This window comes from Schistocerca piceifrons, chromosome 3, assembly GCF_021461385.2.
Source record: "Schistocerca piceifrons isolate TAMUIC-IGC-003096 chromosome 3, iqSchPice1.1, whole genome shotgun sequence".
Classification (NCBI taxonomy): domain Eukaryota; kingdom Metazoa; phylum Arthropoda; class Insecta; order Orthoptera; family Acrididae; genus Schistocerca; species Schistocerca piceifrons.
This window is the reverse complement of record NC_060140.1, coordinates 350860124-350874780: the sequence shown is the minus strand read 5'-3', so window position 1 is coordinate 350874780 and position 14657 is coordinate 350860124. Positions and strand designations below refer to the sequence as shown.

The window sequence follows — 14657 nt, the reverse complement described above, 5'->3', positions numbered from 1 at the left end:
TACTGGCAGAAGTAAAGCTGTGAGTACCGGGCGTGAGTCGTGCTTCGGTAGCTCAGTTGGTAGAGCACTTGCCCGCGAAAGGCAAAGGTCCCCAGTTCGAGTCTCGGTCGGGCACACAGTTTTAATCTGCCAGGAAGTTTCATCGTATCGATGTCTGTGATGGAGGAAGAAAGTGATTTCACAAGTGTTCTTCATCAGATAGTGAGAGAGAAAGTTCAGAAGGCACACCAACACGCCGATCAAGGTCTCTGCCGCCGTTTAGAAGCTCCAGCCGATCACCTAGCCACTGCAACTTGTAAAACTAAATGGTGCAACATTCCTCGGAAGTGAGGCCACCAAAGAGGAATATCCTCCACCATCAATCACTACAAAAATGATTGGAAACTACATTGATATCCTCATGGATGGCTGACCAGCTCAAGCTCTTGTGGACTCTGGAGCATCATATTCAGTCATTTCGGAGAAGTACCATCGCCAGTCGCAGAAAACCATATTTGTTGACAGCAAAACATCTCTGCTGAAGAGGGTTAATGGGAAATATGTAAAACCTACAGGAAGATGTGCCATTTGTGTGGGTATAAATGGCCATACACAGCATTTATAATTCATCGCCTTACAAGATTGTAGTCATGGTGTCATTCTCGGATGGGATTTTTTGAAAGCTTCTCAGGCAATTATACATTATGGTCACTCAAAGACTACGAAATACGAGATGAGATACTGTGGACAGGAAGATGCGCATTCGAGTATGCTGGATGAAGTGATCATTCCTGCAGTCAGCGCTAGAAAGGTAACTGTCATGTGTCATGCCATACATCAACCCATGGATCATAGTGGAATGTAAGAGAAGCATACCACTGAAGAATAACTTGGTCATCCCAGCCTCTGCCATCTCATTTAAGAATGTATTCAGTGAATTGTGGATAGTTAACTGTCACCAAGAACTGCAGATCCTTCCAAGATCCATGTGCATAGCAAACACTGAGTCGTTATTTTACATAACAGCTGAGAATAATGGAAACCTCTCATGCCAAGTCTGTGGATGAAATTAGTGCTAACACTATGAGACGAGATCTTCTAGCTCAATTATCACCAGATATCAATAAGGAACAACAGAGGAAGCTACTTGCCATTCTTCAAGAGTTCTCTGAATGCTTCAATCCACAGGTGAAGAGCAAATTAGAGAAATTTATGGTGAAGCACCAGACTAGCAGTGGAGACCATCAACCAATAAGCAAGACAGCATACCGTGTGTCAGCAACAGAACATCAAATAATTCGTGACAAGGTAGAGAAAATGATGAAGAATGACATCATTCTGCCTTTGCAGAGCCCATGGTCGTCACCAGTGATTCTTGTCAGGAAGAAGGATGGCAGTTGGCACTTTTGTGTTGATTTGAGGAAGCTTAATAAGATAACTAAAAAGGACATTTACCCTTTTCCATGAATTGATGATACACTAGATTGTCTGAAGGGGGCTAAGTTTTTCTCAACCATGGACATGTACTTGGGATACTGGCAAATTGAAGTAGATGAGGCTGATCATTAGAAAACTGAATTCATCACCCCTGAGGGCCTGTATGAGTTTAAGGTAATGCCGTTTGGTTTGTGTAATGCACCAGCAACTTTTGAACGGATGATGGATAATCTTCTAAGGCACCTGAAGTGGACAATGTGTCTTTGTTATTTAGATGACATTATAGTATTCTCAGAGACATTTGATGAACGTATAAAAAGACTTAGGGCCATTCTTAAATGTCTCCAATAATGCGGACTGAAACTTAATTCAAGAAAATGTCTCTTTGGAGCAAAAGAAATCAAAATACTTCGACACCTTGTGTCAAACGATGGTGTGCAGCCAGACCCAGGAAAGGTGAGATCTATAACGGAATTTCCTATTCCTAAAAGTATTAGAGATGTGAGAGGCTTCCTTGGATTATGTTCTTATTACCATCATTTTATCAAAGACTTTTGTATCAGAGCCAGGCCACTCCAAGAGTTGTTAAAAGCTGATGATAGATTTATCTGGGGTGGTGCTCTCTTTAATATAGTTTCATATAATACAATGGCTGTTATAATATAGCACCAGGAGAATAATAATGAAAGTGACATGGCAGTTAAGGAACCGAAATTACATTCAGGAAGAAAAATGCTCAAATCCTATCTCGCCATCCAGATTTGAGGTTCCTTAATTTTCAGTAATTAGTACATCTATACCAAGAGAAACTGCACTTTTGTCTCCCTTCCACATTCTTTTCCAATTAAAGCTTGTAATCTGTCTCCAATGACTCAGTCATTAACATTGTATTAAACCCTAATTTTATTTCATAATTTTGAAAAGTTTATTTTGATCCACCCTTTCACAAAGAAATTTTAAATTTATTTTTCCATTGGTAAGAAGATCAAAGGTTATGAAGATGAGCCCTATAGTGCCAAATTTAACATCACTTATTGGCTGGGAATGAAACTGAAGCAGCAGTTATATCTGGAAGATACTGCCATGCTCATGGCATGTCTAGTGCTTGTGCTCAGTCTATTTTTGGACATTAGTTTAAGATATACCAGTAAACTATGAAGTGCCTTTATAGTTTAAGTCAAATAAAATTTCTGTGATACAATTTAGACTAACCAAGTGGCAAATAATAATAATAATGGTTTGCTTCAAAAATAAAACTCACTCTTTGTCAAAATTAAATTGTTTACACTAACCAAGAGGCAAATTATGATAACTGTTTGCTTTGAAATAAAACTCACTCCTTTTCAGAACTAAATTATACATGAACTTCAACTGTTAATGAATCTATTTATCTAATTTTTTAAAAATACAAACAAAGAAAAATCAATGAAATACATTCATAAGAGCTACAGTCAGCAGTGAGAACAATACAGCTATTGTGTAGCAGTAATACTGATAATAAAGTAGTGCTGTACTTTTCTTAATTTCAATCTGATGCATTTCACACATTAGAAGAAAAAAAATTGTTTAGCAAATACATACTTATGACACAGTGGTCCAATATGCTGCACATCTTGAAAAACTCCAGTTGTACTCTCTGCTTGCACTATGAAAAATATCTGTGGCTTATACTTTTGTAATGCATCTTCAATCTCTTTTAAAGTGAATGTCTTTCCATGAGTTGTTTCTATTGTATGTACATTTGCTCCTGAAAAATATAACCATGCAGACTTTTTTTAAATGATGAAACTTAAAATAATTATAATACTTTTTCAGTTAAAATTGTATTTAAAAACTCTAAACGAAAGAGAAAATTAAAGTCTAGAAACTATGCTGGGAAAGAAGTGGTCAACTTCCTCACCAACTGCTGAAGCTATACTCTATTAACTCATTTTTAACTGACTGAATAAGATTGTGGCCAACAGAAACAAATAACAATCATCCAGTAAAGTGTTTAATATACTGCATACAAAATAAAACTTGTCAAGCTATGCATTGTGGCTCTATTGAGTGATAAAGCTTCTACTCAGAATATGGAAGCTAGATTTCAATCTTTAATTAATTTTCATTACTTCATTACTATATTGACTGCCACAAGGCCATGGCCAGCTACAGCAGAACCTTACACTTGACACAATTTGTCCACCGGCAGCCACAGCAAAGCCTCACACCTGGTGCTGTGGCTCCCTTGACCTGGCAGTGAAACATCCACCACTATGTGTTGACAGTCAATGTGTTAATTCATACACTGTGTTCTGTAAATCCCACCATAAAGGAGAGCCATCAAGAAAGAGGAATGAATCAAGGTTGTACATTAGCAGTCAGAAGCAGCAGATTACTTCTTTGTGATTTGGGGAACACTTGTAAATTTTGTGCATCTATGGCTGGAAGGTAGTAGTTAAGGGACTGATTGGCACATTGGGTGGTAGGTGTGGGCAATGTTGATATTTAGCAAATGATTCTGCAAGGCAGGTTTGTGACATCGCTCGCAGGTGGGAAGGCATGGCCCAGCAGGCACTGCATACAAGTGTGAAGTAATCAGGGTAGCACAAGATACTGACATGCTGTGAAGAACCCATACATTGCTGTTACAACAGTGCCTAGCAACCTGTGTGTAGGAGCTGAAGTGGACCGAGGAAAACTGACATTGTAATTATTAAAGAGCACTCCACATTTCCCCTCCATATAGGAAAAAGACATATAAATAACTGAGTGTGGAGGCTCAAAGGAGACAGTTGTGTCAACATTCTGTCCATATCTACAACTGGACAGAATGATAATTGTTGAAGTTGCAGGCCAACCACAATGAACTTTTGATGATATATTGTTGACCAACCAGTCCACTGAAAGTACCTCCAACCTCTGCTGCATCACCTTGGAGCCACAGCGGCAAGAGGAGCAAGAGGGCTGTTGGCCTCTACTCTCTGGGTGACCTCGTCCACTGGACTGCAAGCTACCATTGGCAGGGATTAGGCTAGGGAGTGAACTCACGACTTCCTGTATGTCTGCGGTCACTGACTGAGCTGACCTGGGTAGATGGTTTGAGCTTCTAAGGCTCACTACAATGATGGTGGTCACTTTCTTCCCTTTGGCACTCTACATGGGGCCCACAAGTGGCACTTGAGGGAGCAGTCAGCCATGTTAAGGGCAACGGGCACAGCTTAAGGATGTGATGGCCATTTAGCTGTGGCATGAATAGGAGTGTTACATCTGCAAGGCTGGATGACCAGAAGGCCAATGCTGCAGATTCTGGCACTGGCATTGGCGCTGACCCACTCATGCACACTGTGCGGCACCATCTCTGAGTTCAGTAGAAGACCCGCTGTGTACCTTCAAAGTAATAAAGGCAGTGACACACTTGCTGGTGTTTCTCTGCATGCTTCGGCATGAGTCACACCTCTCTCCCAAACTATACCTCCTGGTTGTTCTGACATATTACAACCCCTGAGTTTGGGGGGTTGCAATAATTTGGGATCAGTAAGTGGTTGTTTTGCTTTCCAATACAAAATGTTGTGTCAGAAAGTGTCCATCCACGCCTAACACTAAGTTCTGGGGGGAGAGTTGGTTTTGGTGAGTGGTGAGTGAGGCAGTGGCACTTGACGTAGGTACCAGCTCAGCACAATGTAGCATGGTGAGTCTAAGTTTTATTTATGTTTTTTTGACGTCTGCAGTCATTGTCAGAGTTAGCTGTGTGAGCTAGGATTCAAGATGTTTGGAGTTACTTTTGCGAAACCATAGGAACCTGCAGACTTACCTTTCTTTAGAGGTAATGATGGATGTGGTAATTTAGTGCCATTGAGGTATTCATTTTGCAATTTGTCTGGGCACAAATTGCTGTTTACCAGAGCTGTAGCAGATGTTTGTTCTGTATGTAGGTATACTGGTAATCTGTCTGTTAGTTGTACTTAGTGTAGATGGGTGATGATTCACTAGCTACTACCTTGGATGCAGTTGCAGCTTTAACTCAGCAAGTGCAAGCATTAACAGAGAAATTTGAGAGCATGAAAGAGAGATATGTTGAACTTAATTGTGAGTTAGAGGCTCTTAAGGAGGGTAATGATCAGTCACAACAGGAAAGTAAGTCTGGATTAAGGGTGCCTTCTGTTTTATATGACCCAGCAGTGGTCACACTGGTCAATCCCTTCTTGGGCAAGGTAATGGAGAATGTGACAACATTCATTAAGTACATGGATGGTAACCCCATATGTTGCTAACCCATATGTTGCTAACATGCATTTGTCAGAGGATGCCAAAGCGTGTGTTGTCTACCATGAGACATTGAGCAAAGAACATGCATTCCAGGAGTAGGCCACTGGATTGTGTCAGAGGTACCACAAGCAGAACAGTGAGCAGTTTTTTGGGGAGAAATTAAGTAAGATGCCGATGCAGTGCAATGAGTCTGTGGAAGCATTCTTGGATAGAATCCATAAACTAAATGCAAAGACATATGTACAGACCCAGAATGCAGGAGCTAATAGGGTGCTGTTACAGAAGGTGGAAAATAGAGCAACAGCCTTTTTGCTTGGTATACTTCTTGAAATTTCACAGAAGGTATGGATGGAGAACCCAGAAGAGTCAGTTCTTAGGATCACAACACTTATAAAGGAGGTAGACATGGTGACAAAGCAGAGAGTGGGCCACTGCGTGTTAATTCTGAAGTCAAATTTTATGAATGTGGTCGGGAGGAGCATGTACAGAAGCACTGTAAGCAACCAGAGTGCTATGCATTTGGCATAGTGGACCACTGGTAATTTGAGTTTAGATGTGGGAAGGGTGGAAAGCACTGACAAGGCAAGCAGCCATTAAATACAAATGGGACTGCTTCAACCATCAAGAGGCAGTCCCAGTAAACCATAATACAGCATAAGTTAATGCACAGACAGAATGTAGCTTAGAGGGATTAGTAGGTGGCAGGAAACAGAGATTTTTAGTGGACAAAGGTGTGAATGTGTCCATTATCAGTCTGGACCTCATGAGAAAATGGAGACCAGAGCCACCAAAGTATATAGGTTACGTGGTGTTGGTGATAAAGGGTGTTGGTGATAAAGGGAGTTCTGGGCTAGACTTCCTCAATAAACATCACGCCAAGATTGATGTTATGCAATGGCCAGTGGAACTCAGTGGGACTCTATTTCAACTGGGGGAAACAGTTGCAACTGAGACAATGGCACAAGGTTCACCTTTCATGGGGGTGAGACCAACTAAACTGCATACATTTTCAGTGAAGAACAATCAGCAGGATAAAATACCAACAGGTACAGGAAAGATAGTTTGGGTTTCAGTGGAAACCAACTAGCTGAGGGAAACATTATATGTGACTGACCTACTCTTAAACAATGAAGTGTTGGATAGTTCAAAGCAAATGGCTCTAAGGACTATGGGACTTAACATGTGAGGCCATCAGTCCCCTAGACCTAAACTACTTCAACCTAACTAACGTAAGGATATCACACACATTAATGCCCGAGGCAGGATTTGAACCTGCGACCATAGCAGCAGCACGGTTCCAGACTGAAGTGCCTAGAACTGCTTGGCCACAGTGGTCAGCTGTTGGATAGTTCACACTGTTTTATCTCCAGGAGTTTAGTGCATGTGAGTGACATTAATGGGGAATAGACGATTCCCAATAGTATGGATAACTTTGCCGGAGGTTGATAAAGGCCAAAGCTTTGACAAAGGCCAAAGCTTTAATTCTGAGAGTCTTTTTGTTGTGCCTATCTGTGACTCAGCATCTCTGCTATATGGAAAGCAGCAACTTTCCTTTCATAATATTGTAAGCAGGTACAGTCATCCACTGACCTCTGTAATTATAATAGATGGTTTGTGAAAGTTTCTGTGGTAATAGCCGTACGCTTCAACAAGCTACTGAAAAAGGGGACAAAATTCCATTGGTCACAGGAATGTTGGAAAGCATTTGAAAAATTGAAAGAAATTTTAGTTTCAGATCTAGTATTGGTTTTTCCAGATTTTGAGACAGAGTTTATCCTTTCATGTGATGCTTCAAATGAGGCAATTGGTTGTGTTTTGGGACAGTTGGTACATGGTTAGGAACATCTGATCACTTAAGCTTCAAGGCAGTTAAACAAAATGGAGTGTAGCTATTCAATAACAGAAAAAGAGATGTTGGTGGTCATATATGGTATTACATATTTTCAGTGTCATCTGTATGGTAGGAAGTTTAAGGTCATGACAGAACATGCTTCATTTAAGTCATTGCTCACTTTGAAAGATCCAGTTAGTAGATTAACTTGGCGGGCAGGTAAGCTTAGTGAATTTGAGTATGAGGTGATCCTTAAGCGAGGGAGATCACATGCAAATGCAGATTCATTAAGCTGCGGGTTGGTGATGTTAAGTACACCAAAGAAGAGCACTGAAAAGTAGCAGCAGGCATAGGAAAGGGATAAGTTGTGTCAGGCATTTACGCCACAGCCATATTTCTTATGCATGAGGGTTTGTTGTGTAGAAAAATGATGTGTGGACCACATGTGGTTGTTCCAGAGGGTGTTTGGAAGGAAGTTTCGCCTCAAGCTCACAACCTTATGTTGTCAGGTCATGGTGGGCAATGTGCAATTGACAGATATGTAACAGAGCAGTTTTGGTGGAGGAATGGAAGGGTGACATGGAGCAATATGTTAAGGACATTACACATTACAGAGGGTCGACATTACACATCAGGAAGTGCTGCTGCAAAGGTTACCAGGAGTGTCCAGTTCATTTTCTTTGGTAAGGTTGGATGTCCTTGGCCCATTCAACAAAGCACCTGCAGGAAATAAGTATTTTCTCATGATCATTTATCATTTTTCTTCATTGAGAGACTGGAACACATGTACAAGACAGTCGCAAAGATGTTGAGCTAGTAAGTAGGTTCCAGGAGCGATGATTGGGACACTTATTTTACCTTATATACAGTGTGCGTATAATTCAAAAGTTCATATTTGCAACAGGCTTGTTGCCATTTGAGTTGATGTACAGGAGGAAAATGCTATCTCCTTCTAATGTTTTGATTCCTAAATTAGGACAAGATGGTGAGTTGGTGAGGAAGTTTGCCAGGAGAATTAGACAAGTTTGGAGGAATGTACAAAAGACAAACATGGAGGGTTAGAATGCCATGAACAACCGAACAGATGCATGTGTAAATTGACGTAATATTGCATTAGGCAGTGGTTAATGGTCACTGGTCCCTATAAGTCAAAGGGCAAAATGAAGAAATTTTTAACAAAATACCAGGGATCATACCAGGTCATGGAAATGGCTTCACTGGTCAAAAGGAATGATAGAGGGGATACCACAGCCATCAGTAGCTTTTATTTATTTATTTATTATTTGTCCCGTAGATCAAATCAGTACAATGGCTTGTACAACTGATATGGGATAAGTCAATAAAAATATACAGTTTACAGGAGTCTAAAATAGTAAACAAGAGTATAGAAGAAAGATTATTTTACATTACCTACCAAATTATGTTACTTAAAGTTACAGCTTTACAGAGAATTGTTACATGATGTGACAAGACTGACTTAACAACATTCAGCTTTGATACATTATCATGCACTAAGACAATTTTGATTCCAAATATTCCTGGATGGTATAAAAGCATTCTTTTATTAAAAGAGATTTCACTGCCTGTTTGAATTTATTTATTTCTTGGATTTCTTGTATAAAAGTTGGAAGATGATTATATAATTTTATTCCCATGCACTTGACACCATCACTGTACAGTTTTGTTGAGTGGGGAAGTATTCTTAGGTGGTGAAATTTACAAAGAGTAAAAAGAAGGAACCTGGAATTGGTGAGCAATGTAAGATGCATGATATGCTGTATGGGTTGAGGTAGCATAAGTAAGTTGTATAATAGTAATTTGTTGGGTTTTATTTGGTTTAGTATATCAGGGAATATGAATTTTTTTATTGCCATAGGGATATTTATTGTTTGTGGACTGTGCATTCTCAGAAGGAGGAAGGAGGTGATAGAGCAATTTGTGATCTGTCCAGGTGGCCAAGTACAGACTGATACGTAGACATGTGAGGCAAGTTTGTTTCTGTAGGAATCAAATGGAATGAGTTGTGGGAAGGAACTTCTGCAAGCATGAACATACTTCCAGAAGGTGCGTAAATGCTGACTATACTCCATATTCATGCCAAAAACTGTATGGTTGAAATGCTATGAATGAGGCAGACTGATGGGCTAAAATAACTTGAGCTTCAGGAAAGTAGAATGATCATTAATAGCACAACTTGTGAGATAGTTGGGATGGATTTTGGTCTTCTGGCTATGCTTACAGGCTTAACTGCTATAATGTTGTTGTGGAATATGTTGTATTGGCCAGAAGTATCTCTGAGGGTATTACCCATTCAAAATTTGACATATTTAAATAGCACACTCAATCCAAAGCTTTTGCAGTTGTTGGACATATTAATAATGTCTGAGGTAGAGAGAATTTTGATGGAACAAATGTGACAGCATATCCACCATTTCCTGGAAGAACAGGAGCACAAAGTGTTAGTGGTGAGCATATTGGCCATCAGTTGTGGCATGTTTCTAGCACACTTTTGCATACTGTATTTCAGGGTAAGACATAAGAGGGCACAGGCTGTGGGCATACCAACATACCAATTACCAGTAGAATGTTTGACCAGCATTAGTCAGGGTTGCAATTAGTTTTAAGACCTTGATTAGTGTATAAGGGTATGATACGGGGTACATGGTACAGGTAAAGTGTGAGTGGAAGTCCTGTATCATGAATTAGGGAGACTGACCTCAATAAGTAAATTATTAGAGTTAAGATGGATAAGTGGAGTACAATGTTAAAGATTCGGGATGAATCTTCTCAGAAGGGAGGAGGTATGCTGTGCCATGAATATCTACAGGCATGGATTTGGAGAATTGTTGTAAATATTGTGCAGCTATGGATGGAAGACAGTAGCTAAGGGACTGATTTGGAACACCAGATGGCAGGCATGGGCAGTGCTGATATTTAACAAATGATTCTGTGAGACAGGTTTACAACACCACTCGCAGGTGGAGAGGCACGACCCAGCAGCAGTATACAAGTGTGAAGCAATCAGGGCAGCACTGGGCACTGACATGCTGTGAAGAACCCATATATTGCAGTTGCAACAGTGCATAGTGACTTGTGTGTAGGGGCCAAAGCAGGATGAGAAGAGCTGACGTTCTAACTATTAAAGAGCACTCCACTTGTCCCCTCCAGAAGAGATACATCAGAGGTGTAGGGAAAAGACGTATAAATAAGTGAACCTAGAGTCTCAGAGTAGGCAGTTGTGTCATCATTCTGTCTGTCTAGAACTGGAGAGAATGATCACTGGTGAAGTTGCAGGCTAACCATGATGACCTTATAGTGCCAACCAGCCCACTGAAACTACCACCAACTTCTGCTGCACAGTTGCATCATAGCTGTGGTGGAGCACATTGCACCTTGCAGCTGCACTGGTTTGATAACAAGAGGACTGATGGCCTCCACTTTCTGGGTGATAATGTCTGACTGCAAACTGCCATCTGCAGGGGCAGAGCTAGGGCATGAACTCGCAGCCTTCTAAGTGTAGAGCTGTCTGTGGTCACTAATCGAGCTGCTCTGGGTGGACAGTCAGAGCTGCTAAGGTTCACTAAAATCACAGTGGTCAGTTGGTTCCCTCCAGCACTCTACATGGGATCCATAAGTTGCACTTAAGGAAGCAGTCAGCCATGTTCCAGGCCATCGGTGTGTCTAATGCACACAGTGGTCACTTAGGCGTTGCATGAGCAGGAGTGCTATGTCTGCATTGCTGGGCAACCGGATGCAGATGCTGCATATTCCGGCATTGTCATTGGTGCTGACCCATGCATGCATGCTGTGCATCACCAAGTTCAGTGGAAGGCCCGTTGTGTACATTCAATGTAATAAAGTCAATAACACATTTGCCCATGTTTCTCTGCGTGCTTTTGCATGAGTCACCCCTCTCTCCCAAACCTTAACTCTCAAGCATTCTGACATATTACAACCCCTGAGCTTGGGGGGTTTTAATAGAAGTATACTAACAACAGATTATGGTTGGTGCTAAGAAAATTGACAACTGATTTCAGAAAGTAAGGTACACATGTCATCTCATGCTGAGACCATTGCACAACAAGAGTTATGCATTGAAAGAGTGTACATGTTCTGGGTTTCCTAGAGCCACAGCTATGCCGTGGTATAAATGAAGGTGCATAACAGTGTTGGGAGTGAAATGGCATGCTAACTGGAAACATACTCCAAAGCTGAAGGACATGGGGCAGTACAATTCTTGTGGCCAATACTTATGGAGGACCGGAGTATACCAAATTTCATGCAAATATGGTGTCACATGTTTGGACAAACAGTGCTCACAATAAAAAATCAATGCCAGAAACATCATTGGCACTCTTGATTAATGTATACTAATAAGCAGTATCATTAGAGATGCCACTGGAATATGTACCAGGTGCAATATCATCAACCGAGACTGTCACTATAGCCTCAGCGAGGCTTGGGAACCAGCACTGGATCAGATTGAGAAGACACACTGCAAACACAATGAGCTGTTTGGTCATGGTGGAAGGAAATACTTATAAACAGTGATGCAACATGAAATTCTAGTGGTACATGGACAAAATGCATTGTGTTGTCAGGTTGTAGCGAAATAGTGCCAACAATTTGACCAAGGTCACCATACAGTCCAGATCTTGTAGATTAAATTGACTTTTGCATATATAGACTTGTTGACTGTGTTGACAAACAGTGTCATGTATCCACATTGCTGCAATTGGGTCACACCACTGCGTCTTGTCAGCCACAGATGCTGACATAGTCATCTCTTTGGTGGCCATCAGCTGCATTGGGTGTGGATAGTGTATGGAGTGGCTCACAGGGGAAGAGGATATAAGTTGGGTATGTGCCCCCAGGAGGTCAGTTCATCAGCACACCTGATGTCACCACAACTGACTGCTGAAATATTGTGCTTGTTGGACACTATGAATTGACAGTACACACATGGATTGTTAATTCAATGTGTAAATTGCTATATATACTTATATATTGGAAGGAACCAGGTATTTTAAAATCAATCATAGCTTCTCCTGTTTAACTATGCAGGTGCTGTTTTCATCAGTTACTCTGTACTAAGAATTTATGTAATTTATCTGATGTCATAGACAAGTATCAGTTATCTATAGCCTGAAAAGTTGGAAATTGACTTAATAAACATGAGCATTAGTGTTAAGCAGTATTCACATCCCTGTGTTCAAAAATTTCAATAAACTAGAGGAGAATAGCAGTTCTGATATGCAGTACAAGTGCTTTCACAAGTGGCCCTGACTCTAGTAGGGCAGGATATGCCTGTGATGGGGTTGGAATTGGATGAGCTGGATGGGTGCATAGGACATTTCTTGCATTTGAGTCTTCCATAAGGCTGTAGCCCACATAGCAAAGGATTTGGAGGTGCTGGACTATTTTACAAGAGGAAGATCTGTGGACATAATGTTCATCATTTTCAGATTTTCTGTGATTTTTGCTTAGCCGTTTGTATAGGGATGACTACCAACTACCTACCCACATGAAATACCATTGTCAAACTGTGGCCAAGAACACAGTTGCACACCCAGTGGTGGAACACTCTGCTGAGTGCAAAATGCTAAATTGCAATGCCCGAGAGATGGTGCTTATTGTAAACAACTAGCACTACAACACAACCATATACAAACCAAGTTTGAAATCCACACGTATTACAAAAATGGATGTATGTTTGCGTATGTTCCACATACCCTCCTAATCATTTTCAGATTTTCTGTGATTTTTGCTTAGCCGTTGTATAGGGATGACTACCTACCCACATGAATGACCACTGTCAAACTGTGGCCAAGAACACAATTGCACGCCCAGTGGTGGAACACTCTGCTGAGTGCAAAATGCTAAATTGAAATGCCTGCTTCACAATCAATGCCATCTGGATCCTGCCACTCCCCAACACCAATGTCCCTGAATTACTTAGATGGAAATTATCATTGTCGCATGTCATTCAATCCTGCAGTCCCCATGATCTCAATTTCCATGGCCCAGTCCTGCATCTACCTCCACTTCTGTCCCTAAGCACCCACTTCATTCATTCTACTCTTACACTCTCATCTCCAATGTCTCTCCCTTTCTCTGTCTACCTGTTCCTCTCCACTCTGCCCCCCCCCCTCCCCCCCCCCCAATCCCACTCCCACTCATCCCCTCAATCCCAGTGTGTGCTACATGCAACACCCCTAGCCTGCATTGGGGTGAGTTCACCAGTGCCACATCTCTATCCCAACCACTTGCAGCCTCTCCCTCACAGCCATCAGCTTCTCTTTGTAAAATGCAAAGGGAACAGACAAACTTGAATCATTAAAACTGCTGTTCACAACTGCAGTCATACTATCATGCTATACGGTAGTGCACACACAGTGAAGTACAACTATGAGGTAAAAAGAAGACAGCTTGCCAATGCCTTATGAAACATGCAGGTCCTCATATGCACCTATTCTATAAACATCTAATATATTTGTTTGCCTTCTATGTTTTCCTATACCTCTCATCTGGTTATGATTGGTGAGTTTTTTGTGCTCATGCTTGTGAAGGTTTCCTAATGGGTACAAATGTCTTAACGTCAGTGGGAGTGGTGTGAAAAGGGGATGACATAAAAGCTTAACTTAGTAATGTCTGGAGCAGTTTCAATCAACTTTTGTCTACAAGGTGAGTAACATCAGACATAATACCTCTTTTGTTATGTGAACAATTCCTGATATCAATATGAGGTTTTCCACAATTGATAGTATGCTGAGGAATATGTAATGTTTTGTATGGATGATGCTATGAACTCTGGTATCAACTGAGATATTGAAACAAGTATGTTTTTTTTTAATGGAATCATGTAATTTTCATAACTGCATTCAGTAACTCTGGTTAATATTAACATTGAAACCTTTCACAAAAGACTCTAAGAAATGTACTAAAATTGGAAAAAAAATGCAGCCAGAGATGGCAATAGAGGTGTAAAAACTGCAAGGCAGAGCTCTCATGCCAGGCTCTGTTGTTATACGTACCAAGGCAGGCCTGCACTACTAAGTTCAAGCATCATTTCCTGTACAACATACACATTGTGTCCCAATTCCATTAAAATGGTGGCTTTTAAAAACAAAAATCATGGATTATGTTTGCAAATTACAATATT

General features: G+C 40.8%; 1 protein-coding gene across 1 annotated transcript in view; it reads right to left on the bottom strand.

Annotated features, from left to right (window-relative positions):
- LOC124789951 (alanine--glyoxylate aminotransferase-like) overlaps positions 1–14657 on the bottom strand; it is a 113641-nt gene that overhangs the window by 45120 nt on the left and 53864 nt on the right. The window contains exon 3 of the mRNA XM_047257480.1: positions 2998–3163. Within this exon, the coding sequence (XP_047113436.1) occupies positions 2998–3163 (166 nt within the window). The remainder of the gene's footprint in view (positions 1–2997; positions 3164–14657) is intronic.